The sequence below is a fragment of the Hirundo rustica genome, chromosome 7 (genome assembly GCF_015227805.2).
Source record: "Hirundo rustica isolate bHirRus1 chromosome 7, bHirRus1.pri.v3, whole genome shotgun sequence".
Lineage (NCBI taxonomy): Eukaryota > Metazoa > Chordata > Aves > Passeriformes > Hirundinidae > Hirundo > Hirundo rustica.
Genome location: NC_053456.1, coordinates 31,885,448 through 31,910,983, shown reverse-complemented (window position 1 = coordinate 31,910,983; position 25,536 = coordinate 31,885,448). Strand labels below are relative to the sequence as shown.

The 25,536-nt window shown below is 43.6% G+C and overlaps 1 protein-coding gene across 2 annotated transcripts in view; it reads left to right on the top strand.

Annotated features, from left to right (window-relative positions):
- Window positions 1–2,692: 2,692 nt before the first annotated feature.
- Window positions 2,693–25,536, top strand: part of ITGAV (integrin subunit alpha V) — a 51,670-nt gene continuing 28,826 nt past the window's right edge. For both annotated transcript variants that reach the window (XM_058421253.1, XM_040069291.2), the window contains exons 1-10: window positions 2,693–2,847; window positions 6,752–6,879; window positions 18,925–19,016; window positions 19,525–19,639; window positions 20,903–20,964; window positions 22,510–22,555; window positions 24,060–24,185; window positions 24,893–24,937; window positions 25,101–25,144; window positions 25,233–25,289. In XM_058421253.1, the coding sequence (XP_058277236.1) occupies window positions 2,693–2,847; window positions 6,752–6,879; window positions 18,925–19,016; window positions 19,525–19,639; window positions 20,903–20,964; window positions 22,510–22,555; window positions 24,060–24,185; window positions 24,893–24,937; window positions 25,101–25,144; window positions 25,233–25,289 (870 nt within the window). The remainder of the gene's footprint in view (window positions 2,848–6,751; window positions 6,880–18,924; window positions 19,017–19,524; window positions 19,640–20,902; window positions 20,965–22,509; window positions 22,556–24,059; window positions 24,186–24,892; window positions 24,938–25,100; window positions 25,145–25,232; window positions 25,290–25,536) is intronic.

Genomic DNA, 25,536 nt, shown 5'->3' with positions numbered 1-25,536 from the left:
GAACTGAAAGTTACAGGTATAAGTAAATATAGAACACGTAATTAAGTTGTTTACATTCTGTAATATGATCTCAGTGGCTGCTCCTTATCTATTTGTTAGTCATACTGAGAACTAAACCAACTAGGAAACAAAAAGCACATCCTCCCTGGAAGGGCCTTTGTTGCTCTGCATAGACAGCACGGTCTGGTTTTGACTCTCACTCCTCTGCCCAGGGTTCTGACAGACAGAATCCTGTCCAGGGCAGCTCGATGCGAGCAATGGAATCAATCGCTCGGCCTCTCCTGCAACAGGGAGCACTTTCCCTCATTTACAGTAAGCTTGGCTTTGACTGGAAGCGTGTCCCAGGGCTGTACGCTAGGTTTGCTTTCCCCAGGCGGGGGCCGGGGGCTGCGCTGGGCTCTGGGGCTCTCCAGCCCGCTCGGCTCCGGCCGCGCCGCGCCTCGGGGCCAGGCGGCAGCGCCGTGACTCCGTGACTCCGTGACTCCGTGACTCCGTGACTCCGTGACTCCGTGACTCCGCGACTCCGTGACTCCGCGACTCCGCGACTCCGGGCCCGCCGCTGAGTCAGCGCGGGCGGAGCCGCGCTCGCCTCGCACAGCCCCACCGGCCCAAAGGCGGGGAGCAGGCACCCACGGCTGCGAGGGGGGAGAGGGTTTGGAAAAAGCCTTCCCGTGCCAGGAGGAACACCTCGCTCTAATGGCTGAGTTACTCCCGTGGCCTGGCTTTGAAATTTCTGACAAGCAGAAGTGCTGAGCAGTCACTCCCTAGGAACGCAAAATCGATCATTTGGTATTAAAAAAACCCCTCTAGTGTCTTAAAAAGACCCTCTAGTATCTTAAAGATAACATCCTTCGCTGCTTGCGTGACGTCGTCATTATACAATCAAGCGGAGAAAATAAATCCTCCTTTTCCCTAAGTTATGGACCTACTGATCAAAGTACTCATAAACCACTCTTTTAGTTTATTGCCCTATTTACTAGAGTTTGGAAACTTATTAACTCATCTGCAGTTTTGCTTTGATCAGGTCTGTAGGACAAAAGCTCTGAGATAAGGCAGTAAATAACAATAAAAGTAATGTGGGGTTTGTGTTTGGTTGGGTGGGTGGGTTTTGGTTTGTTTTTTTTTAACCTGTTGAGGAGGCAGCAAAGTTAGAAAAATTGGCAACAAGTATCAGGTTTATGCGTAGAAACTCCCCTTCTTGATAGAATTTTTGAGGTGGCTTCCTGAAGAAATGACAATTAATTAGTAGCAGGACCAAGTGAATGGAACACAGGAGTAGCTGGTGGTTCTTTGGGTTTTCCTCTGATTCTTGTGGAAATGTGTTTCTTTTTGGGATTCCCATTAGACTAAATCGGTCCCTTAGTAAATATGTATGGGGTATTTTTAACTTTTATTTAGCCTTGAAACATCAGTATTTGTTCTGTTGCTTTTTGTCATGCTCACATGAGGAAAACAAAAGTTAGACTTTTGGTGGCAATAAACTCCAGTCCTGTTATGTTGTACAAATTAATATTCTGAAATAATATTTATTATTAGCTCTTTGTAGGTGTTCAGCACGTTTTCTTTTACCTGAGACACTGCTATACCCAGCAGATGTTGAACTCTTATGCCAGCTGAGGAGGGCAAGGCTTCGAGGGGTTTGACAGCAGCCTCCAGCTGACTGAGCCAGGATATAGTGCTAAAATGTTATTAGATGATAACATCTAATATATAAAATGTTAGAGGTGATAAATAAAAGATACAAAATGTTTTTGATAGATAATGATGAGATGATGAAATGATACAAAGGCTACAAACCACAGCTGAAGAGATTGGAGCTGCACTGGGCATTTCTTCCCCAGATGGGTAGTGCGGGGTGCAACCGTACCAGACGTCTCCATCAGAGAGGATTTGCAGATTCCCTCTTCCCAGCTCTGCACCTGCTGCTGGGCATTCCTGTGGCCGGGGAGATGCTGAGACCCTGGGATTTAAAATTACTTAATCTAACAGCCAATGTGTTCGAAAATCAGGGGGCTTTACCTCCGTGGCTGGGTCCAGACTGGCACTCCCTTCACACTTTGCTTAACAGCTTTCCTGAAAGACTTGTTCAGAGAGGTTTCACCACACAGACTTGGTAAGACCAGGCACCTCCTGTCCCCCTCTTCAATTTTCCAGCACTCCTTCATAGGGTGGTACAATGGTTTGGGTTGGAAAGGACCTTAAAGTCCACCTCATCCCACCCCCTGCCATGGGCAGGGACACCACCTACTATCCCAGGTTGCTGCAAGCCCCGTCCAACCTTGCCCCGAACACTTTCCAGGGATGGGGCAGCCACAGGTTCTCTGGGCAACATGTGCCAGGGCTTCGCCACCGTCAGGAGAAAGAATTTCCTTGACCTTTCTCCATCCTCCGGCTCGGGCAGAGATAAGAGCGGGACGCCCGAGGCGAGGGCAGCTCCGGCGCGGCTCAGCCCCAGCCCGGGGCGGCGCCGGGCGCTCCCCGTCCGCTCCCGGCGGAAGAGAGCGGCGGCCCGAGCTCGGAGCGGCCAGGGCCCGCCCCCGGCACCACATGATGCCGCCTCTCCTTCCTGCCGCCCCCGTCCCGGCGAGAAAGGGGAAGTGACTGCGCTCCGCTCCCCGCCCCGCCGCGGGAATCGCGCGGGGCCGGCGCGTCCCGGCACAGCCGCGCCCGCCGAGCAGCGCGGCGCCGGGCCATGGAGCGCCTGCCCGTGATGCTGGTCCTGCTGGGCGCCGCGCTGGCCCCGGGCAGCGCCTTCAACCTGGACGTGGAGCGCCCGGCCGTCTACTCGGGCCCGGCGGGCAGCTACTTCGGCTTCGCCGTGGACTTCTTCGCCCCCGACCCGTTCTCGTAAGTGCGCGTCCCGCCGCGCCCCGCCCTGCCCCGCCGAGCCGGAGCCCGGAGCGGCGTTGTCCCGGAGCGGCGCCAGAGCCGGGCGGAGCGCGGGGAGCAGCCCCCGGTCCCTCCGCAGCCGAGCCGCTGCCCCGGTGCCGGTGCCGGGCGGGCCGGGGCGGCTCTCGGAGGGGACGCGGCTCTGCTCAGGCCCCGGAGCGGGGATGGAGCCGGCGCTTGCCCCCGGCGGTCCCCAGCAGGGATCGCTCCGCATCCCTGCCCCGCCGGGGCGGCTCTGGCGGCAGAGACGCCCTGGCCGGGCAGCCAAAGCCCATCCCGAGCGGCCCGCGGCTCCGCTGGGGCGGGAACCGCGCTCGCCGGGATTCTCTGCATAGCCCGGTCTCACGCAAATAATGCCGGTGATAAATGGAGCGTGGAAAGATGTAGTTACGGCATTTTGGTTCCTGAAGCTGTGCCCCATGGCATTTCAGAAGATGTGCTGTTCTCTCTTTGAGTGTGCTTTGCGGGAGTGCTGTGTTTGACTCTGTGCGAGTCACCAAGGTGCTGAGGAGTCCAGAGAAGGAAAAGTTCCATGTAAGCAGCCTGCCCGTCTGCTTCCTGAATACGTTCCCGTTCCACGTTAAAGATTAGGCAGTGTGTAGTCGCTGTTGCGTTTCAAACCTTTAAATCCTCGTGTCACTACCTGCACAGCCTTCGGTGTTGCCAGAATGGATCAGGCTCTGGTTCTGAAATGAGGGCTACGGTAACATCCAGCTTTTGTCACTTTTCCCCCACTCGTCCCTCATCTTAAGAAAGGGCTGTAAGACTGGAAAAGCTGCTGGCTTTCATCCTGCTGAAGGGATATTCTCCCTCCCCCTTAATCTTTGCTTGTAAAACTTTATATGCAAATTGTACAGCTATTGAGAAAGTTTTTCTGCAGTACATCATCTAGCCGTGTTTGCATTTTTTATTGCCTACATATATTAGAAGACATCCTGTCTTAACTTGCACATGTTGCACCATCTTTCTCGGCTATCTTAATCCTGTAAGTCTTGGTACTAAAAGAAAAAAGCTTCTATTTTTGTCCCGCCCTTTATTTTTAAGTCGGCATGTGTGGCTGCAGAGTTATCAAGAGGCTGGTAAATGCACGTAATAAACTTTCTTCCTTGCTTTCTGATAAGGAATTATGTGACCCAGCTCTCCATGAAATCACTATTTGGAACCTTTCCATTATTTTTATAAGAACTATTGACCTCAAAATGAACTACTGGGAAAAAAAAAAAAAGGAAAAAAAAAAAAAAGTGTAGTTGTCAGGCAGCATGAAAAACTTCTGTATATTTAAAAGAGAATTCTCTCCTCCTTTTTTTTTTTTTTTTTTTTTTTTTTTTTTTTTTTTTTTTTTTTTGTCATCACTAAAAGTTTGTTTGTGCCTGCTAAGCTAAACACTTTATTTTGCATTAAAGTTCTTAACTGAACCAAGTAGCTATGCAACTTTTACAGGAACAGGCTCTAGTGGTGTCAGATTTTCAGTTTATTGCCTATGGACACTGATATTTTGCCTCCTGAAATAGCCAGGAATACTTATATGCAGTGTCCAGGCATGCGGGGTCTCACTTGGTTTCTACATATTTCTTTTTGCTTCGGTGAGCTTTTATTGCTCACCTGTTTTATACATGAGTACCGGAGATTACGTCAGTTTTGTTGGGCTAGAGCTGCTATTTGGGTTGTCCAGCCTGACAACAAAGGCATGGTGTTAGCTTCTGAATGCTCAAGCTGCTGTTTCACAGTCTATTTTGACCTGCTGGATGCCAAACTGAAGCATATTTAGAAGTCCAGTGTGGAAATCCTGTTCCAGGAGCGGAAGTGATGGTGCTGTGTCAGGGTGCCGACAGCGGGCACAGCTTTCACAGGAACACAGCTCCGTAAAAACTGAAACAGGTTTCTCATACACCCTCTGTTTCTGAGGAGATGCACCTGGTAGTCCGGGATGCAGCTCCATGGAAGCCCCAGTTTCTTTGTTGGCCATGGGAAGCCCTGGAAAGGCTCTGTTCCTGAGGGCACACCTAGAGAGGTGCCAGAACGCTCCCAGCCTTGCCCCAGTGTTGGGATGAGATGGATGGTTCAGGAACGTGATTCAGGAAATTGGCAGTATCAAAGCATAGCTGGTGTATTCCCATGGAAATACAATTGTCCCTCTATTCCCTCTTTCCCAAAGAATGTGGATTAGAGACTCTCAGTATTCGGATAATTTGCATATTATTACAAGAGCTGTGACAAAATCTGCTTGCTTGGTCTCTGATGATAAAAACACTTTTTTGGGGTCTTTTCCCCTTTGTGGAGCCACGTAATGATTACTTTATTTGTAATCTTTTTAATAAACTTCATCTCAAATATTAGCTTAAGAAAAATTTAAAATGTATAATTAGAATGGGAATGATTAAATCTCTTAAACAAGAAGTTTCATTTGAGGGACTTCTCAAAAGTGAGTGGTACAAGAGTAAAATGGAAGGTAAGCTACCACTTGTTTATTGTAATTATAATAATTGATATGTTTCTTGGCATTATAATGTTTATTTTTACACATTTCTGTTCTGCCCAGAGAGTTGATTTTAAGTTGATTAAAGTGTGTCAAATTCCTGTTCTAGAAGTCTACACAGTCTATGAACGGCAAGTAAGGAAAACTAATGGATCACCATCTAACCTGGGTTTTCTATCAGGGTCCGTGCCAGGGCATTTTTAAGGTTCTGAAAATTCACACAGGTTGAAAGCTGGTAGGTCTTGGTGTGAGCCGAGCTTCGATGAGGTGCTATGTGTTTACACCTATACTTGTCTCTTTACTAAAAAGGAGCCTGGAGATGACTCTGAAAAGCAGAGCAAGTTTGATAAGCCGGGATTTGCCTGCCTGTAGACATTCTCTCCAACCAGTCCTGCAGCCTGTTCAGCTAACCCAGTTTCCAAACTAGAGAGCCCTAATGCCTGACAAGACTTGCTCTTGCGAGTTCTGCAATTCCCTCTTAAGCAGTCTGAAGGAAAGGGACAGAGCAGAGTCAGTCTGATTTTGTCTTCTAAGCATGACTTCATGCTTCAAAGTGACTTCCTTAGCCAAGCGCTGATGAGTCAAGTGGGTCTCAGAGGCGCTGGGGCTCCTGGAAGGTGCTGGAAGACGCCAAGAGCCTCGTTCAGTCCGTTTCTTTCTTGGCCGCGTCTGAATTTTGCCGCCCGTGCCGGCGCAGTCTCGTGGCAGCTCCTGCTCGTGGCGCACGCCCCAGTGTCCGTGGAAGCGGGGCTGCAGAGGGCAGGGCAGGTGCCAATACGAGGATGACGAGCGTGCGATGGATGCTTCATTGCCGCGCCGATCCGTGGCCGAGGGCGCCGGGCGCTCCCGGCTTGTTTTCACCCGCGCGCTCGCTGCGGCTGGGGCAGGGCTGACTCATCACGTTGGGTACAGGCTGAGCTCCGAGAGCGCTGCTGCTTTGTTTATGCATTGTTTCCATTTTTGACCGGCTTCCTCAAATTGCCCTTACTCACAAAATTAACCAGAAATTATGCCAGCTGATGGCTTTCGTAAGCTACCGAAGTACACCGCTTCCCGTTCGGCTGTACGTGTACATATTTTTGAAAGGAAAAAGGAAGAATATAAAAGGTGTTCTCTGATTTAAAATATAATCCTAATGAGGCCTGGATACTTTGAATTCATCATATTTTTTTCTCTCCTTTTGGTAAATGCGGGGTTTTTTTGCATGCTTTTGCATGCAGAAAGGAGAACCTCATATGAATTTCTCTGTAACTGAGAGCAGTTCGAGTTGGATTTAGATTAGAGGAGGCAAGCCTTTCGCTTTATTAACTCTTCTGACGTCATAAAGTTATAACAGCTGCGCCTTAGGTGTTGAAACCTTTGTTTTGCTTCTCCTTTTTCCCGCAGGACATTTCTTCTGGTGGGAGCTCCGAAAGCAAACACTACCCAGCACAACATCGTAGAAGGAGGGCAGGTGCTCAAATGTAGCTGGAACTCAAACAGGAACTGCCAGCCCATTGTATTTGATTCCACAGGTAAGTGTAAGAGTGTCTCTGCTCTAACACTGCCCTGGGGAAGCAGAAAGGATTCAGGTCCCTGTGGGATTTGTTCATGGTCAGTGTGAATGCAGCTGTTTTTGGACTGGCAACTAGTCAAGGCTTGCTTGTGCTTTCCTTTTCCTCTTCTCTCTTTTAGAATTTTCTTGTCCCTGGTATGTGCTGAAAGCCTGAGTGAGAAACATTATTCTCCTTGTGTTTTAACCTATTTATATTTCTCCTTGGTACTTTCCAGCAATCCTAAAACATTTGGCAACCTAATTCCCAATGAACCCTGAGGGTTTTTTTTCCTCTTAAGAACGTGTCATATGAGGAAAGATACTTTTCAATATCAGCAAAGCTGATACGCTACAGTGGTATAGGCAGAAAAACCCAGAAGTTTCATCTGAAACCAGGAATAAAACTAAAAACTGTGGAAAAAATGCCTTTTAATTTTTTTTTTCTATGATAGCAGCGCTCAGGTGCCTCAGGTCACAGACATTCCTTACCCATTTCTGTAGCACTGAAGAGCCGAGCAGCAGTGTGGACATGAAATATTTCAGTCACTCTTCATGCTCTGGTGCACACAGTGATTTCCACAGGCTGTGGCAGGTCATGAGAATGCTCTGCATGTGCTTTTCTGCTCCAGCCACTCAGAGCTGAATCCTGTTTTCCACAGCATGTTTCAGAGCAGCGGAAAAACCTTCCCATGTCATGGCAGGGGATTAGCAAGACCCATGTGGTAGGGCAGAGGAAACACCTGTGCCTTGAAGGTCTGGTTGGTTGTAATTCATTCTTGCCTCTTGCCAGTATTTTGACTTGGCAGCCCAAAAGCTGTGAGATTGATGCAGCCTTTTAAAATCATGTGCAAGGAGAGGGCTTTCTTCCAGTTCTTCCAATTCCATTGTCACAAAACGTTGCTGGTGTTCAGACTTCTGAAATCTCCCTATCTTTTTGTGAAAACCACTATGTCACCAGCAGTTCCACTGCAAAAACAAAAATAAAAAGTATGTAATGGCACCTACAAACTCGGAGTCAATATCATTGCTTCACTTATTTATCATTCTCTTATTTCATTCTGTAGGAGCCTATCTGCCGGATTGCTAAAAATCTCTAATAATCTGCAAAGTCTGACATTTTTGTTTGCATCAGTGTCAAGACAGCAAAACCAGATTATAACTATCTTCTTTTTGTTGTTGCTCTCTGGGCTTATTATTTGCTAGAATACAAGTGTCCTTTTTGTAAGTTTGGGTACTTTTAAGAAAGAATCTCGATGTCCCTAGTTAACAATCTTCATTAATATCACAGCCAAAAAACTTCTGGTGGGGAAAGATGAGCCACACGTGTAGGTTCCAGACACATCTTCTAATGGGAATTACAGTGCATTTTTGAGTTTATGCTGTGAACATTTGCAGTAGGCTTTTCCATGTGCCAGGTAAGGTTGATAAAGGCCACACTGGATGTCTGTGCTTAAGGTAGGTGCTCCTGGGCAAACAGACAGCGTTTAGCTCATCATTTGCTTTTAAGGAACAGGCATGCTAATTGCTTGAAATTTAACAGTAAAAGTAGCGGGTCATAATGGCTTAAGAGGATTTCTTTCCGGCACGCCTTAACTCACTCCAGCTTTGAGGCAGTGAATGGGGGAATAATGCATTTGTCAGTTATTCTCCTGGTGAAAAGGGGCATTGTATTTCAGCTTGATAAAATAATAAACGCCCTGAGACAGAGAAGAAAATGTCTTTTTCTTTGTGCATAGCGCAATGCTCGATTCCCTGTGTTCTGGTGACAAAGGCGCTGCCAATACTGTAAGCCCCTGCTCCTGCCTCCTTAGGGAACAGGGCTTAGGGAGCACTCGTGATCCTCTTTGGGGAAACAGGATGTGGAAGGTCTGACCACTAACTTGTGGTGCTGATGCAAAGGTGCTTTTTGTAGATGACTCAATGCAGCCTCTGCAGGAATCCAGGCTCGTCCATCGCTGCTTATCCCTTGTGCAATACCATTTGTAACTCCAGTGGTATTGCTTAGCCCTGCGATACAAGGCAGAGTTTTTTACTCCCTCCCAGATTTACTGGGAAAAACAGGTTCTGCATCATTACTTAGATGTGTTTCTTCAGGGTTGTTTTCTAATTGCTTACAGCCAGTGAGAAATCTGAACCTGGGAAAATAATGAGAATGCTTGTGGCTTTCCCCTCTTTGCCTGTCGATGCCAAACTCTGTATGTGGAGCTGGATGTCCCGTAATTAGTAGGAGTCATGACCCTGCTCCTGCTCCTGCTCCTGCTCCCTTCTGCCAGGTAGCACAGCTGGAAGAGCCAGAGCAGGCCAAGCAGTGAGTGAGGGCAGGGCAGAGGCCATGTTCCTGTGCTGGGAACGTGGCAAGGGAATGGAGGAAAGAGCAAGCCTTGTTCCGACTGCGTGGAGTTGTGTTTGTCCTTGTGTCTTGTATCACTAATAAGTATGAGACTAGGGTTTTACAGAGGTCCAGCAAGGTTTTTTTCCTCTGTGTGTTGTTCTATTGCTATTCACACACACACAGAATCACTGGGTTGGAAGAGACCTCCAAGATCATCGAGTCCAACCCAGCCCTGACACCTCAACTGAATTAATTAGAACCATTTCTTCTTAAATTCCTTGGTTTTTATTTAAATTTTTTGGTGGCTTTATGGGTCCATTTCTCTTCCCCTTCTGTACCAAGGCCATGCTGAGCTCACTGGCTGGGCAGGGTTTTTATTTTCTAGCTCTTGCTTTTGGCTTTAACACCGTATTTGCACAGCAGTGTGGTCATTTGTGTGATCAAATACCACAGCTGCTCCAGAGCCCAGGAGGGAAGGTGCCAGCTGCTGGAGGATAATCTTTGGAAGAGTTGATCCAGCCCTGATGTTGCAGCAGTACTGCTTGCTTACTTGCTCTTACCCTCACCCCAGCTGCCCTGGAGGAAAGCGATAAGTCATTAAGCTGATATTTCCTGTACTACAGAATTTACTACTTTGTTTATTCCTTCCTATGGGTGACCACTCAGCTCTGCCAGGATGAGAGCTGTGCAGTAGGAGTCCATTTGTGTGCAGTGTCATTTATGTAGCTCTCATGCTGAAGTTACATGTATTTCCCTCTTTCTCGTGCCCTTCCTGTCAGCCTGTAACATAAAAACCAAAATCAAACAAAAGCAGTAATTACAGTTTTTAAACTTCTGGCTAAAAAAGCAATGTTCTTTCACAGCATATTTTCTCATTTGAAACAGAAATATATCTCATGGAATCACAGAATGGTTTGGGTTGAAAGGGACCTTAAAGATGATCTAGTTCCCACCCCCTGCCAGAATTTGTGAGAGGGAATCTCCCCTTGTCCTGGATCTCTCAGCACAGTGGTTGCACTCACTAAAAATACGCAGGGGAATGTTCTGTCCGTGCGTGTCTGTGTGTTTCTGTGCACGTTATACTAATTGCTTTTGACATTCTGGTATATATGGTGGCTTTGGAAGGCAAAATGTTTATTTGGCACATTAACACTTCCCAAATGTAAAGATGTTTCGCTGTGGGGCTTCTCAGCCTTTTAGCAGTGACATCAGTTGGCTTTGATTTAACACAGTTATGACTGTGTGAAAGTGGCATAACAGATGTGTGTGGTAGAATCTGCCCTGAAGTTCAGGGGTGCACATGGCTGTGCTGCATGTCACAGAGCTAGAAACTGAATGCTTTTTTTAAAAAAAGGCTTTCTAATGTCATCAGGCAAGTGTTTCAGGCTGGTTTCTGTTCTTAGGAGCACATACAGGTGGTAGGTGAAGAAGGACCAGAGCAAGCTTCCTCACCTGCACACCTCTGTTGGTTCTATTGCAAAACTGAAACATGAAGCAGTGCTGCTGTCGCTTTAACAGCTTATCCTGCAAATCTACATAGAAACAGGTCTGATTTAAGCACTTTTTAAACTCTATTCCTGTTTACCTTGTTAACTCAGCAGTGAGCATGCCTCTGTCACAAAACTAAAATTTCTGGTACTGGTTTTCTTCTGTATCTTGACTTCCTTCTACAAGTGACAAAGCATTACCACGATTTCAATTCAACTGTGACGTAAAATACTTGGAATTTTTCCCCTCTGTCCCAGTTAACTTTCAGAATGTGTAGGAGGCCCTGTTTTTTCAGGACAAGCACTGAAGGGAAACTTATATTCTCAGGATAGCATTTTCTTCAAAATTTTCATAAGCACAAGCAGTGCTAATAAATCATTTCCTTTGCAAGGTGTTTTACATTGCACAGTCAGATTAACAAAAATCGCAGGTTGTAGCTCAAGGTAAATATTTCTCTTTATTCATTCTTGTCTGTTCTCCACACTGGATAATTTTGTGATAGAAAAAATAGTGTTTTTTGGTTTTTTTTTTTAATCCCTAGAAATAGGGATTTTTTTTAAAATCTGCTTTTACACCTGGCTGAGCCATTTCTACCAGACTGACCAGAGACATGGTTCCCCTCTTAAAAAGCTTAACTCTTGGCTTTTTCTGCCAGCTGCTTAGCAGCTTTTTCCAGGAAAACATATTTCTTGTGGGTAAACCATGAAGGGAATGCAGCCCATTTTCTGTTTCTGATCAGTTCTGAAACCAAGATCCAAACCCATTTGTTTTGAAGATGTATCAGTCTCCCTCTTCTTTTTTTTCATCTCCACAGCCTTCACAGACTGGCACAGCAAATTTTTTTTGTAGACAGTACCAGATATTGCCAGCAGTGTTTCCATAGTCTTCCTCAGGAAACAGATTCTTGAAAAGTTAAAGGTTATTCCACAAGTTAAATTTGTTTTGTGTACAAAATGAAACTTTTTTTTTTTTTTTTTTCCTGTACAAGAGGAGGATCAAAAGTTCACTGTGCCAGACAACAAAACCAGTGAGCAGAGGGGTGGCCAAATGTGCTTTTTAGGAAAATCAATACATCATCTTTATATTTTTACTTATGTGTTTTACAATTAGGCATGCATGGAATGGCGGGGTTGATTGCTAATCACTTAGCTAATTGTCTGATGTCTAGATAAGTACCTCCATTATTTGCCCCTGTAATTTTAGACGATCATTCTGAGTTTTCATTTCAACAAACAAAAAATTATTCAGAGACCCATGTAACCAGTTGGAGTTAATCAGGCTATACACGTGGCAAATTAATATAAATCAAAAGTTTCCTGTGTGCTTGCTTTCCAAAAAGAAACAGTCTTCATAATGATATACATACATACGTACATACATACATACATACAAATAAATAAATAAATAAATAAATAAATAAATAAATAAATGGGGTCCTAGCTCATCATCAGCCAGGAACAATGGGAAGTAGGTTGGTAGAAATAGCATTTCCTAAAGTGTCTATGGCTTTTCAGAAAAGTTTAACCAAATTATTTTATTACCTGATGCTTTTTTAAAGAAAACTTTAATTGAAAAATGTACCTGCTGCAGTATGAGATGCTTGAAACTGTGGCTCTTTATGTCAGCACCAGAAAGTGCAGTCCTGAGACTGCCTCAAGAGCTGCTGCCTTTAGAATCATCTGATGAAATGCAGACAGTTCTATGAACTATTACAAGGAAAATACACTCATAAAAAGAATTTGAACCTCTATGCTAATGAATTGCAGATTTCTTGAGCAGATTTTGTGTTTAGCCCAGGAAGATTTGCTTGTTCAGACGATGGGTTGTTTTGCTTTTCTGAGACCTGTGGTAAACCAGGGATGCATGGCTGCGTGGTCATTCCTTCTTTTGGGAAAAGCTTTCCCTACTGCTTTCATTCTCTGTAGCAGATCTCAAAATTCAAGACTGGGGAGACTTAAAGAAGCTGTCGAATACTAGAAGCTAGGAGCATCTCAGATGTTTTCAGCTCAGTGTGGTGTGTTTTCACTGCTGTAAGGAAAGAATTCAGCGCGGCCTCTGCCTGGAGAAAGTTTTATCACTGGCAGCTGTACCATCCTTCCTCTTCCCCCTTCCCACGTTTTCATGCAACAATGTGATTTTAGAGAAACTCTTTGTTCTTCAATGCTTTTTGATACAATTCTTTGGAGACTGGATATTTTGTTTTCTGCTAAAGGAGGAGAGGGAGACTTTGGCCGAGGAAATACCCTTGTAAAGAGCTCTCCCGATTCCTCCTTACGTTTGCAGATTTGTTTTCCTCTGTCCCCCAAGTGGGTGATTCTAGACAATAGGAGGCTTTGTTTGGAAGCCTAAGCCACCAGTTCGGCATGGCTGGATCTATCTGTGACCTATTTAGCCTGAAGTGGGTATTTTAAGTGCCTCGGGCAGCTTTGAGCTGTAGCATTGCACCGGGTAAGATCTGCTGCTGATGATGATGACGGAGCTATGGCTGGAGCGGTGCCGTGAGCTTACATTTCCCTTCCGGAGATTTTGATCATTTGTGCAAAACAGTCAACTGTTCACAGCATTTCCACTTACAGAATAAGGAAGTGTGGGATAGGTCGGTGTCCTTTGAAAATAGCTTGCTTTAGCAAAGCACCGCTTTATTTTCGGCCGATTGCTTTATCGGTATCACCATGGAATCCACAGGGGAATTTCAATCTCAAAGGCCACCGACTCAGTCAGCAATCAAGCAATAAATCTCGCGAAGACCATTCGCTGGTGGGGAGCGGGGCTGATTGACTTTTATCTGGCCCAGCCTGCCGTTCCCCGGTCCCGCTGCGGTGTGCTCGCTGTCCTGGCGCTCCCGCCCGGCGGCTGCGGCGTGCCTCGGGAGCGGGGCGCCGCTGCCGCCCCCTCGGCCTTGTTCGAGCCCACGGCGGAGAGCTGCCCGGCCTTGTCTGCTTAGGCAGAGTCCGGCATGGACGCTGCTGGCTCCGTGTGGGTGTGCCTGGATCGCAGGGCCGGGACGAGCTGGGGAAAAAAGAGAAAAAAAAAAAAAAAAAAAAAAAAAAGGCGGCTTACTTATATTAGGCCATGGAAAAGATGCTTTTGTTCCAGCACTGCCCGGGGAAAAACGCAGGATTCATACCTCAGGGAAGGGGAGAAGGGGAGTAGTGGGGAGGGAGATCTCTATTCCCTTCTCCCTGAGTCACTGCAAAACTACTGTTGCTAAACCAAGGCTGCTAAAGCATCGGCTGCCTCCCAGCGTGGGAGTTTCAAGTGAAGATAAGCTTGTGTTCACTTGCTCCTGCTGCGTCAACTGTGGTTGAAATCGCTCCGATTTTGGTTGTAATGATAGATGAAAGATACTTTACGCTGCACAGAGTCCTCCTATTATGAAAAGAGGGTTATTGCATATTTTATAGGTTTGTCTTTCTTTTGGCTGGCTGCATAGTTTCCTTTTACCTAGCGGGGCAACTTCGTTTACTTTGAATCGGCATAGTTACAAAGAGGTTTATTTTAACGAGAGGTCTGGGAATTGGGTGGCTATTTAGGTTTTGCAACTTCTTAAGTGCTCTTAGTATGGATGGTGACACTGAACCAGGTTTCACCAGTTCAGTGCCTCTTTGACTCAGGATCATCTCGGGGTAAATGTTTCATTTCAGTTTGCTCATTACCATAAAAACAGGCGGGCTGCAAGTTACAACTGGATCCGCTTACTGAAGGGCAGGACTTTCCTAGTAACCCCTTTGTTCCTGTAACTGATAACATTTACCTTGGGAAAAGAAGGTGCCAGCTATCCAAAGGTGACGGTTAAATCCATCGCTGAAAAAAAAAACCAAAACCTTTTCATCTTTTTATTATATTTGGAAGATGGATTTCTTTTCCTTTTCTGCAATTTCTACCCAGCAACTCTCCACGTTAATTTTCATTTATGAATTCAAATCCTATGGAATGTAGTAAGGAGACGGTGTTCCATTGGTACACCAGCAACACACCATTTTAAAATTATTTTTAAATTCATTTTAATTCATCCCTCCACCTGGAAAGCATCTTGTGAGACAGCACTGTTGACTTGATGTCTCAGCCCTTTTTCCCTATTGAAAGAGTCATGTAAAATCAACATGTGATGCGTGCTACAATCAGAAGCAGCAAAGGAAAGACCAGGGCATAATCTGCCTTTACAGATGGGAAATAATACCCCATGGTCATATGACATAATCCTGGAATTAATGACCCATCAAGTACAAGTCCCTGTAGCAGTTTCACTTTAGTCTGACAGATAGCATTGTATAAAAACTCTGAATGTTTTCTTGTATAAATCTAGTCAGAATGTAGTTTGTCCTGCCAGGATATATTTGTTTGAATGTGTTTTTAAAAGCTTTTTCAAGGCAAGGTTGGATGGAGCTCTGAGCAACCCAAGCTAGTGGAAGGTGGCCCTGCCCGTGGCAGAGAGGTTGGAATGAGATGACCTTCAAGGTCCCAAACCATTCTGTGATTAAAATGTACATCATTGGCTTAAAGACATGTGTTGTGTATTTTGGGGGTGAAATTTTAGAAATACAAGAAAAGGCTGTAAGAAACAGAATAAGGCTACGAGAACCCTTATAGTATTAAGGCTGATTATAATACATCAAAGCATTGGTCTGGATTTACAAATCCCTGGATGTTTAAATCTTACCTGTAATATAGTTTTGTTCATTTAAGGTAGGTACTGGTTTTTAAAGAGTATGGGAGAAGGCTTGTTTTTAAAAAATATATACATAAAAACTATTGCTAAAAACTGTACAAAGATAAAATAATAATCAAGTCAGGCTCTTTGTAATAAAACACAGAAATGCTGAAGTCGGTCCTGTACCTTCCCATGACACATCTACTTTATGGTATAGCTCAACATTTAACTGTGGTTAAAGCTGCTTCAGTGAGGGCTCACATCTAAATGTTCTAATGTTTGTTTTTCCCACTCACAAAGAAATACTCAAATGGTTTCTTGTTTAAAGCGAGGGGATTTTTGTGGAATGGGTGTTTTTCCAGATCTCATCATAAAATTAGTTTCTCTTTGGATCTGAGAGCAAAGCTTATAATCTATTTGCACAGTTTTTCCTGGGGAGATTTTTGAGTGAGTATAGGTAAAAAAAGGTTACTTTTCTTCCGTAATGGAGATTTAACATCAGATTTGGCCTGTATCAATTTTTTACCTCAGACATCTGTCAGTGTTCCCAATGTACATACTTTCTACTTGATCTAGCTCTTCTTTCCTTATGCACTTTCCAGTGTTGCAGCCCTTTTCAAGCTGCACTCAAGGCCCTCTAAGATCCCCTCACTTAGCTTTACAGAACCTAAAGAAGCCTTGAGTGCAGGAGAAACTCAATCTTAGGCATCTTAGCCTTGTAGCACATCTTGGTTTGTTATGTGTGTCTGCTCTTGACACGGGCCAATATGACTGAGATGTTTGCAATATGCTTCTACAATTGCAGTGTGCTATAAATAAATAAAATCCATTTTGCCAAATTGCATAATGGAACACATTTTTCCGTGGGGTGGTGGGGTTTTGTAAGAATTCTTCATTTGTTGTTCAGGCCTTCAGAAATTATGATGCTGGCTTCTGAAGTCATGACATCTGGCACATAAACTACATTTGGCACATAATTATCTTTGTGGTCATGTTTGTTTGCTTTCCGGTTTGGAGATTTGGGGGTTTTATGTGCCAGCTTCTGGTTGTATCTGAAAGCATGGAGATTTCTAATATTATCCTCAATTTAGAGCTGAATCAGGGCTTTTTAATACTGTAGAAAAATATTTCTGTCTCTTAAACACTAAGGGAGATGCTGTCCTGGACACTGATCCTCCTTGGCAGCTGAAGAGTGCACAGGGAAAAGGTGGAGAGGAGCTGTTTTGGCAGCCTGTGCTGCTTGTTCTGCTAGCTCCCTTCTTCTCCAGTGCAGTCAACTCATGGGCAGGTGGCACCAGTAACCAGTACTTGGCTTGCTTTTTATTGTACTTTTTATCCTTGTTATTCAGCCTGGACTTGAAGGAGCTAATTTCCTTAACAGCTGAGATCAAATCAGGTTGTTGGTAATGCAGAACGGCTGCTTACTCCCTATTGCAACACAGCCTTCCCTTCTAATTCCTGTCTGTTGTTTTAAACTTAAATGGGAGGTTTGCATCCTAGACACCTTTATGGGACCTAGGAGAATCCCACTCTGCTTTACACTATGGAACTGCTACACCAGCTTTCATTTTTGCCATACATACGTAGTGTTGTGTATGTATCCAACAGAAAAGTATAAAATGCCACTCTGCAGCTCTTCCCAAATTTTACATTGTTTAAAGCTGTGTTTGGCAAGTAGAGCTGAGACATTTCTTTGTATTCAAGAGTAGCTGGGCAAGCGGAGGGCAGAAGCCAAATCTGTCTTTCCAGGCTACATAACCCTGGGTGTGGTTAAAAGACGAATTAACCACTTTTAAATCCCTGTTGGTGCCAAAAAGGATATCGTTCCAGCTTTGTGTTGCTGCCTTCTCCCCAGCAGGTTAGCACTGCTCCCTTCTCCATGCAGCCAGCTGGGCTGGAACCTCATCCTGCTGAATACTTTTTTAGGAGGGCTTATTCTTAGGTGGTTTATGTTGTGGCCGTGGACCAGGAATGCCAAGAGAGACGTGGGCAGCAGGAATGAACACGTGGACAGGAGCAAATGGGAATTGCTGCCCCTTTGGGTGGCAGCTTCATCTGAAACTAACAGTCATTCCTTTGAGCAAAACTATCTGTGGATGGATTTTCCTAGTTAAAGGCGAGGAACAGAAAAAATGGTGCTAAAACAGGGATTTTTGTGTGTGCCGAAGATAGTTCCCTATTTGGAAAACATCTCGGTCTGGTTTTGTTTTTCTGTAGCATTAAAAGGTGACATGCGGGTCTCCAAGGCACATTTTAGCCTGTGCAAGGATGAGGGTGTAAAAGTTCAATGTACACAAATCTGTGCAGATCATCAGGCCCTCCAAGCCCTTAGCACCAGTCTGGTGACAGAGGGAGGTGGGGGTTTAGTCACCCCTGATGACATTAGCAAAAACCACAATAGTTCTCTGTGTTGCGATGTACTTGGCATTGGTTTCCGTATAGTTCTAACCTGAGAGCAAAAATAGTCCAGATTCTTGCTTGTTTTGGCTGACTCAGCAGATTAAAATCTCTTTTGTCTTTTTCTTGGGACTTTCCTAAAGGAAGCAACACAGTCTCTGCAGACAGAGCATTCTTTACAAGGTGAAAAGCAAGCAAGGGAGTTTTGGTTGAAGTTGCCGCAGTCTCTGATTCATAGCAGGGCTGGGTTTGGGGACCCCCCCCCAGCGCTCTGGAAGTGATGTGTGGCTGGTTGCCTCATCAATTCCTGTAGTTTTAGACTCTATAAACTAACCATTTAGGGAACTTTTAGAAAAAGCATGTTTTTCAAAGTGTTACATCGATTTTCTCATCACGCTGGCAAAGTTTCCTTCATTTTGCCAATGAAAGTACACAAGAAACACCAAATAATTCTGTGACTTTTCACATTCACACCTGCAGAAATACCACTCGTTTCTACCAGCCAGCATCAGGGAACAGACCCCAGTGCAAAATGCTCAGTCTTCAACTCACTCAGTCTTTAACTCGCTCTCTATCCCCACATCTTTTAAGTTTGCAAATCACCTGCTTTGTGCGTTGCATCGACACTCAGAATAGAGACGTTACCACTTGGTAGAATCTCATTCCTTCCTTGGAAGCATCTCATTCCTGATTCTGGCCAAAGCTCACATGATTTAATCGAGGCAATATTTCTTCTCGAAGCATTAGTCCTAACGGGCTTTGGCTCTGGTTCTTGAGCAGTGCTGTAATCCGCTTGGAAGTCAAATATCTCAACTATGAGGTATTTACTGTGTGCCTGTCAAACATGCTGCAAACTCTGAGCTCTTAAAACTATTCAGAATTGTACCAATGCTCTGTGTGCAAAAATAGCTGCTTTGGGCCCTTGATATATATATAAAAAATATTAATAAATCCTTTTCAAAGCCTGTTTCCATCAAAGGGTGATACTCTCCAATGTTGCTGTTTCTGGTTTTCTCAGTATGCTTCAAAACCAATGGCTTAGTGGTTGATTTGTTTGTTGGTTGTTGTTTTTTTGGTTTTTTTGTTTTGTTTTGTTTTTTTCAGTTTTACTGTACAGGTTCTTGTGAAATTATGCTTCCTTTTTCTTTTCTTTGTAGGTAACAGAGACTTTGCTCCTGGTGATCCGCTGGAATTTAAGTCTCATCAGTGGTTTGGAGCCTCTGTGAGATCCCAAAATGATAAAATTCTGGTAGGTTCTTTGATGCCCTTCAGGTGCATCAGTACTGAGATATTGCAGTGGAAGAAAACACAAAGAGATCCAGATAACTTAGAATTTAATCAAAATCCCAGTAATCAGCATGAATTGTCTTTTCTTCAGAATTTCTTAGCTAGGCCTTGCTTAACTCTTTGTAAACAAAGGTAGGAGCATTTTTTTCTAGTTTTAAGGAAAGTAGTAAAAATTACTTTGATGAAGTTAGAATGTGTTATAAATTCTTGATAAACACTTCACAGGTGTTGCTTTAAGAAAGTAATATTTCTAGAATTCTCAATATAAATTAACTTCTTTATAAAATATGAGCTGATGGTGATTCTGCCCCACTGCTGATAGTATAAGTCTCCTCTAACAACACGAGATACATCTGCCAGGTTTTTTCATTGCTTTTCTGTAGAAAATTCCAATTTCATTGTATTATTTGATACCCCACCAGCATTTTGAGGAGGAGTTTGTTTCCTCACTGCTGTGTGTTCTTCCCTAGGCCTGTGCTCCACTTTACCACTGGAGAACTGAAACAAAACAAGAGAGAGAGCCTGTAGGAACTTGTTACCTGCTTGCTGGGTCAAAATTTGTGGAGTATGCTCCCTGCAGGTCAAGTAAGTATAGGGCTCTTACGCTGCTCTTCTCTTTGGAATTCATCTTGTGTCACATTTTGTGTACATTTCGCAGCAGGTTTTACAGCTATTTCTCCCTTCCATGTACAGCAATTAGAACAAAACTTAAAAGCTTCAGATATTGCAGTGATATCCGGACTTCTGAATTCTCCTCCAGCTGAGGTTCATGATGCAAACCTTGTTTTCTCTACTGTAAGCCAGAGGAAAATCTTAGGTCCGAGTATCATTGGACCTGAGGACTTCTGTTGTTGAAGGGACCAATTCAGTAGTAATCACTCCACCAAAATTATGTAGCAAGCGCTTTTTCAAAGACCAGCTCTCGAGTTTTTGTGAATCTCAAGTATTTTATCATTATTCAAGGACATTAAAGGTGCAAGTTCATTTTAGAAGACAAGGTTTTGCAGAAATAGGTTCTGATGTCCCTGTGCGCGTACACTTGTGGTGATGCATTGTTTAAATTATATTAACTGTTGAACATTTGGAGTCTGATTTTTCAAATGCTTCACATTGATTTCCTCTAGTTGGGCTGATAGATTATTCAGAGGTTTATAACCTAAAACTTGAATGTTGAAGTTAGGATTGATTTTTTATTTGCTGAAAATCATTTGTTGTGAACAGCAGGAATAAAATCCAGCCTGGTCCAGCATAACAAGAAGTTAAATAAGTAAATATTAAACCAAACCATGCTAGTTAAGCAGTCTCACTTTCAGATAAGGAGCTCTCAGCATTTCTGCTCTAAAGCAGTATAATCCTAAAATTGATTCATCCATAACAATTCTTGCTGGGATGAGCCTCAGTATGGAGGTATTTTTTCAGCCAGGTACGCTCTTCTTGTCTTAAGCCAATTCAGCTTTCTTTTCCATACCAAAGGAAAAACTTATCCCCTCTTTTCCAGATATCTGATTTCCTGTTCAGAAGATGCAAATATATTGTCCCTGAGACTTTTGAAGATTAAATACAAAGGAATATGGATTGCTGTTTGCTTTGACTGTGCTAGGCTAGAACATGTGCTGATGTTCCATGTCTACTAGGCCAGCCCTAAAGTTGTTACAGCATTTGGCTGGGAGCTGTTGATAAAGAGAAAATACTGATTAAGGAGAAAAGTGTTCCAAGGTTCAAGTTTAGGAGTGGAAGTTTACTTAGGAAGATGGATTGAAAAGTATCTGCAGAAGCAACTGATTGAGTACTGATAATACTTTATTTCTTTTTCTCCTCTTTCTTTTCTTTCCTTTTTTTCTTTGGTAGCAACTATCGATGCAGATGGACAGGGATTTTGTCAAGGTGGATTTAGCATTGACTTTACAAAGGTATGTGATTTTTTTTGCCATTTCTGAGGGTCGGCAGACAGCTGCAAGTTGGCAAACACTCCTGATACAGAGCACTTAGAAGCACAGCTATTACGAAACCAAATGTTACTGTTCCTGGCTGGGAGCGAACCCACAACCAAACAGAATTTATAAATAAAACAAAAAATAGCTTGAAACCACTCAAAGATCTTTTATAAACCTGTTTCTCGCTACATCTTCACAGCAGCACACTTTCACCTCTTGTAGGAACCATGTCCTGAACAAATAATCTGCTCTCCCAGCTTCCTGCCATACCCTTCTGCTGCAGCTGGTCCTCAAGTGAATTCAGCTGTAACAATCAGGATTTTTGAGACATGGGATTGGTGCATGGCTAGTGTTACTTCTTGAGGAATAACATCTCAGGGAACTGGTAAACAAAGTGCTTGTGAATCAGGTTTGATTTTCTCCTCAGCTAGCAGAAGTACAGGGGCTTTTTACTGACTTATGTTTCTTCTACTTCTGTATTCTTCCTGTCTGTTCTAGTTGGGTTTTGGTTGTTTGGTTTTGTTTTTTTTTTCAAATTCACAATTACTTTTGAAATCCAAGCACAGTAAAACTGTGCACAGATCTGAGAACGTGCTATGGTGTTTTATATTGTACAGTGAAATTGTCAAGCAGAGTCAGGACCCGTTTGTGATGTGGCTCATTTTTGGGGTTCTCACATCTCAGGATGAGGTCATGTCCCGTCACTCATTGCCCAAGGCCACTCTTGGTTTTCCCCCAGGGGAAACTGCCAAGTGCAGGATAGGACTGTGAGTGTTTGGGTTATTTTGCACACACCCTCAGGGTCACTGGGCAGATTCCAGGCCTGGTTAAAACCAACTTTGGGCTCTAATCCAAAACCTTAGAGGGGGCAAGCCAGGGTGTACCTCCAAATGTCTGACCTAGATTTTTCTGAGTGGTGAATATAGGAGGTTTTAGGATTAAAACCTGAATAAGTGGCTTAATTATGCAGCAAGGCCTGTGGCCTAATTCAGTACTTACAGAGCAAATTCCCAACCCTGGGGTAGCTGATGTGGTTAAAGTTTCATAAAATGGTTTGTGAGTTGCCGTTGTGCCATGAAATATGGAGTGAGGGAATTACATCACAGTTATTCTGAATTAAGCTTTTCTAATGATAAGTTACAGAAAATGGCAGAGGCAGAAGATGACACTATTTTGTGTACTGACCTAAAAGCCTCATGTAACACTCTCAAAGTTTTCTCCTAATTGTATTCCTGTTGCCATACATTTATGGGAGAAGAAGGGTCTGTTACAATAAAAACAGAATTCTGCCTAGAATTCTAAATGGGTGAAATAGTCACTGAAGATTTTTGGTTAGCATTTTACAAGATGCATTTCTTATTAATCACTCCTTCAAAAAGGAAAATATGTGGTGGTCAGCAGAGCTACAGTGATGTACGTGCTTGGGATTTCTTCCCACAAACATAGGACGTGTTGTCTGGCTTTAGATGTGCTTCATGTGTTTTTCATTTTTCTGTCTTCCTTTTTTTACTCCCTTCCAAGGGAGACAGGGTGCTGCTTGGAGGACCTGGAAGTTTTTACTGGCAAGGTGAGATATATCATTTAAGTCACAAAGAAGTCGACCTTTATGGTTTTTCTTTTTATCCCCTTAGTCCTTTTGATCCACACTCTTCCAGCTGCTGTCAGAGTCTTCATCAGTATGAAAACTGACAGAAATGTTCCTTTGTCCTTAAGGATATCTCCTGAATAATCAGGGCAACCACAGATAAAGATTGTAGTGCTAATAGTATAGATGGATGTCCTTTGTGTTTTAAATAATTCCATGATCATTAGAAAGGCATTTTCCCTGGAACGTGGGATTTGTTTTCATCAGCAGGATAAGTCTCCTTTAGCATATTTTGTTTCACTATCTACACGTTTTTGAATTTGACACACATACAAAGTGTGCATTTTCAGTGAGAAATATCCCCTCTAAAGAGAATTTCATTGTTTTCCTCGGAGGACAAAGATGTTTTGCATTTGTATGACTTGGTTTGTGTTGTGGGGCACATTTTACCTCTGCCTGGAATTACCCCCATACTTTGCTCATGTGGGATTCAGCTGGTGGTTTTTTGCAGGAGTATTCAGCCTTTAACTGCAGCCCTCTGTTCGAAGGAGGGTGCTGCTGTAATCAGGACACAGCTGCCAAACTCTGCTGCCTGCTTTTTAATGTAACTTCTAACACTTATTAATAGATTTTCTGTATCATGCCAGACTGCATGTAGGTGCAGCAGCACAGGAGGCCTGTTCCAGTCCTCTGTTTTAAATTCTGAACAAAATTGAATGATTGAAGCTAAACTGCAGATACAATATCATATAAATTAGTTTCCTGTATTCATTTCATTGCTTTTTGGCAAAAGTGACACCTCATCTGCCAAAACAACTTTATCCTCTTCCACTACAACCAAAAAAGCCCACTTGGCTCTGAACAGAAAACTTCTGAAAACGAGATTTTTCATCCTAAAATCATTTTATTCCACATCCTGAGATACTGGAGGAGGAGTTTTCACTTCATACACGTATGAATATGTGTATGTGAAGTAAGTGCCATTCTGAATGGGATTTTTTGGTGATTCAAGTTTTCGTTTAAACTCGAAGAAAAGAATGTAATGGAGTCACCACCTAGTGGCTGATGGTGTGAAAATGGAGAACATGGCAGTACACTGTGCTCATCTCATTTTTGTTCGTTTTATTGGCTTCTTGTCTGCCCAAACAGGCTCTTCTGCTGTGGTATTTGAGCAAGGAGCACCCAAAGGGCTCAGTTCTGCACAGCCATTCGCACGTATCTCAGCACTGCCTTTGAAGTCCTCCCTTATCATAGGATTGTCCCCTGTTTTCAGTGAGAACCCTGTGTGTGCCTGGGATTCAATATGTGCACGTTTTTGCTGCAGTAGCATCCATACTTCCACTTGTGTCCTCCCTGGCCCTGCTGCAGTTGGCCCCTCTCCGGCCGGTGCTGTGGAAGAGCCGCTGCTTTCGAGGGCAGCATTCTGTAGAGGAGTCACTTCAGTGAATGAGTTCACAAATTCTCCTGGTGCTTTCTGTCTCTTCAGGCCAGCTTATTTCTGATCGAGTGACAGAGATTGTGGCAAAGTATGACTCCAAAGTCTACAGTACAAAGTATGATGACCAGCTAGCAACCAGACCTGCCAGTGCTGCTTTTGATGACAGCTACTTGGGTACGTGGTGGCAAACGAGAAACCTCCGCCTGGAACACTCCCTGGCACTACTGATGCTTAAATCTAAATCACACAACTAATAATTCAATATCTAACAGATCCTGAGAGAGAGTGACGTTCCTGAAAATGCAGTCATTTACATACGGTGGAATTGTAGTTATTTATTGTAGTTATTTTGCCATAGGCTTGACTCAAAAAGCAGCTGATGACAAAATAAATGGAAATGTTTTCATGATTTTCTTTGCTCTGTGATGCAGGCTGAATATGGGAATGGCAAAGGTATGATTTTTATATATAGAAGTTAGTCACATATGCAGTTGTTATTTAAAAGCAGCTGTTTCAAAATAACATACCAAAGCAAAATAAAAATGTTAAAGAATTATGTTTTGGAAGAAAAACAATGAATAGTGAGAAATCATCTTGCTTCATGTATGTCTAACCAGGCTCAGGAAAAAAGCAAGGACATACCAGGACAATTCCCAGGATGATAATTTTAAAATTTTCATCCTCTGATCTCAAATTCCTGGATGCTGATGAGTTACAGCCACTCATGGGGCTCTTCATAGTCTAAGCTGCTTCGAGGCATTATTTATAGCGGTGCATTTTGAGATGAAGAGAGGAGGGCTGTGCACAGAGACACCTGTGAAAACTGTAAGGAGAGATGCAAGTTTTAATACGGTTTTTAAAGCCTCATCTTGTCTCTGCAGGTTATTCAGTGGCCGTTGGAGACTTCAATGGTGATGGCATCGAAGGTGAGCCCCTTGCTTCAGTAAGAACATCCTGTTAATAGGCTGGGCAGACCTTTCAAGTCACTGGTACAGAGACGCATCAAGCACTAGGAATGAGCTGCTCTGTTCAGCAGTGTCGCTGTGCTTTGGGACCTGACTGTTAACCGTGTCTTGCTTTATGTTTCAGACTTTGTATCAGGAGTCCCACGGGCAGCAAGAACTCTGGGCATGGTAAAGAATTTGAAACATTAAACTTAACAATAAATAAAAAAAGGTGACTATTGCTGGTATGCTGTAATGTGTGTTTCTTCACGTGCAGGTGTCCATTTACAATGGGAAAAACATGTCCTCCATGTACAACTTCACTGGAGAGCAGGTGCGTGGCTTTGCTGAGTGTGGTGGGTGACCAGGAAACCTTTGCTATGTTGAAAGTGTTTAGAGTACTAGATAATAGTCTGTGTATTACTGGCTTGATTGCCAGAGCAAAATTTTATGAAGTTTGAGGGTATTCTAATCTTATTTAAGTAAAGGAAGTGCTGCCTGTTTCGAGAGCTGGATCATGGAAGGGGAAATGGGGAAAGTAACCAGTAGGTTTACTTTCTAATAGAGTACAGAAGAGAAAC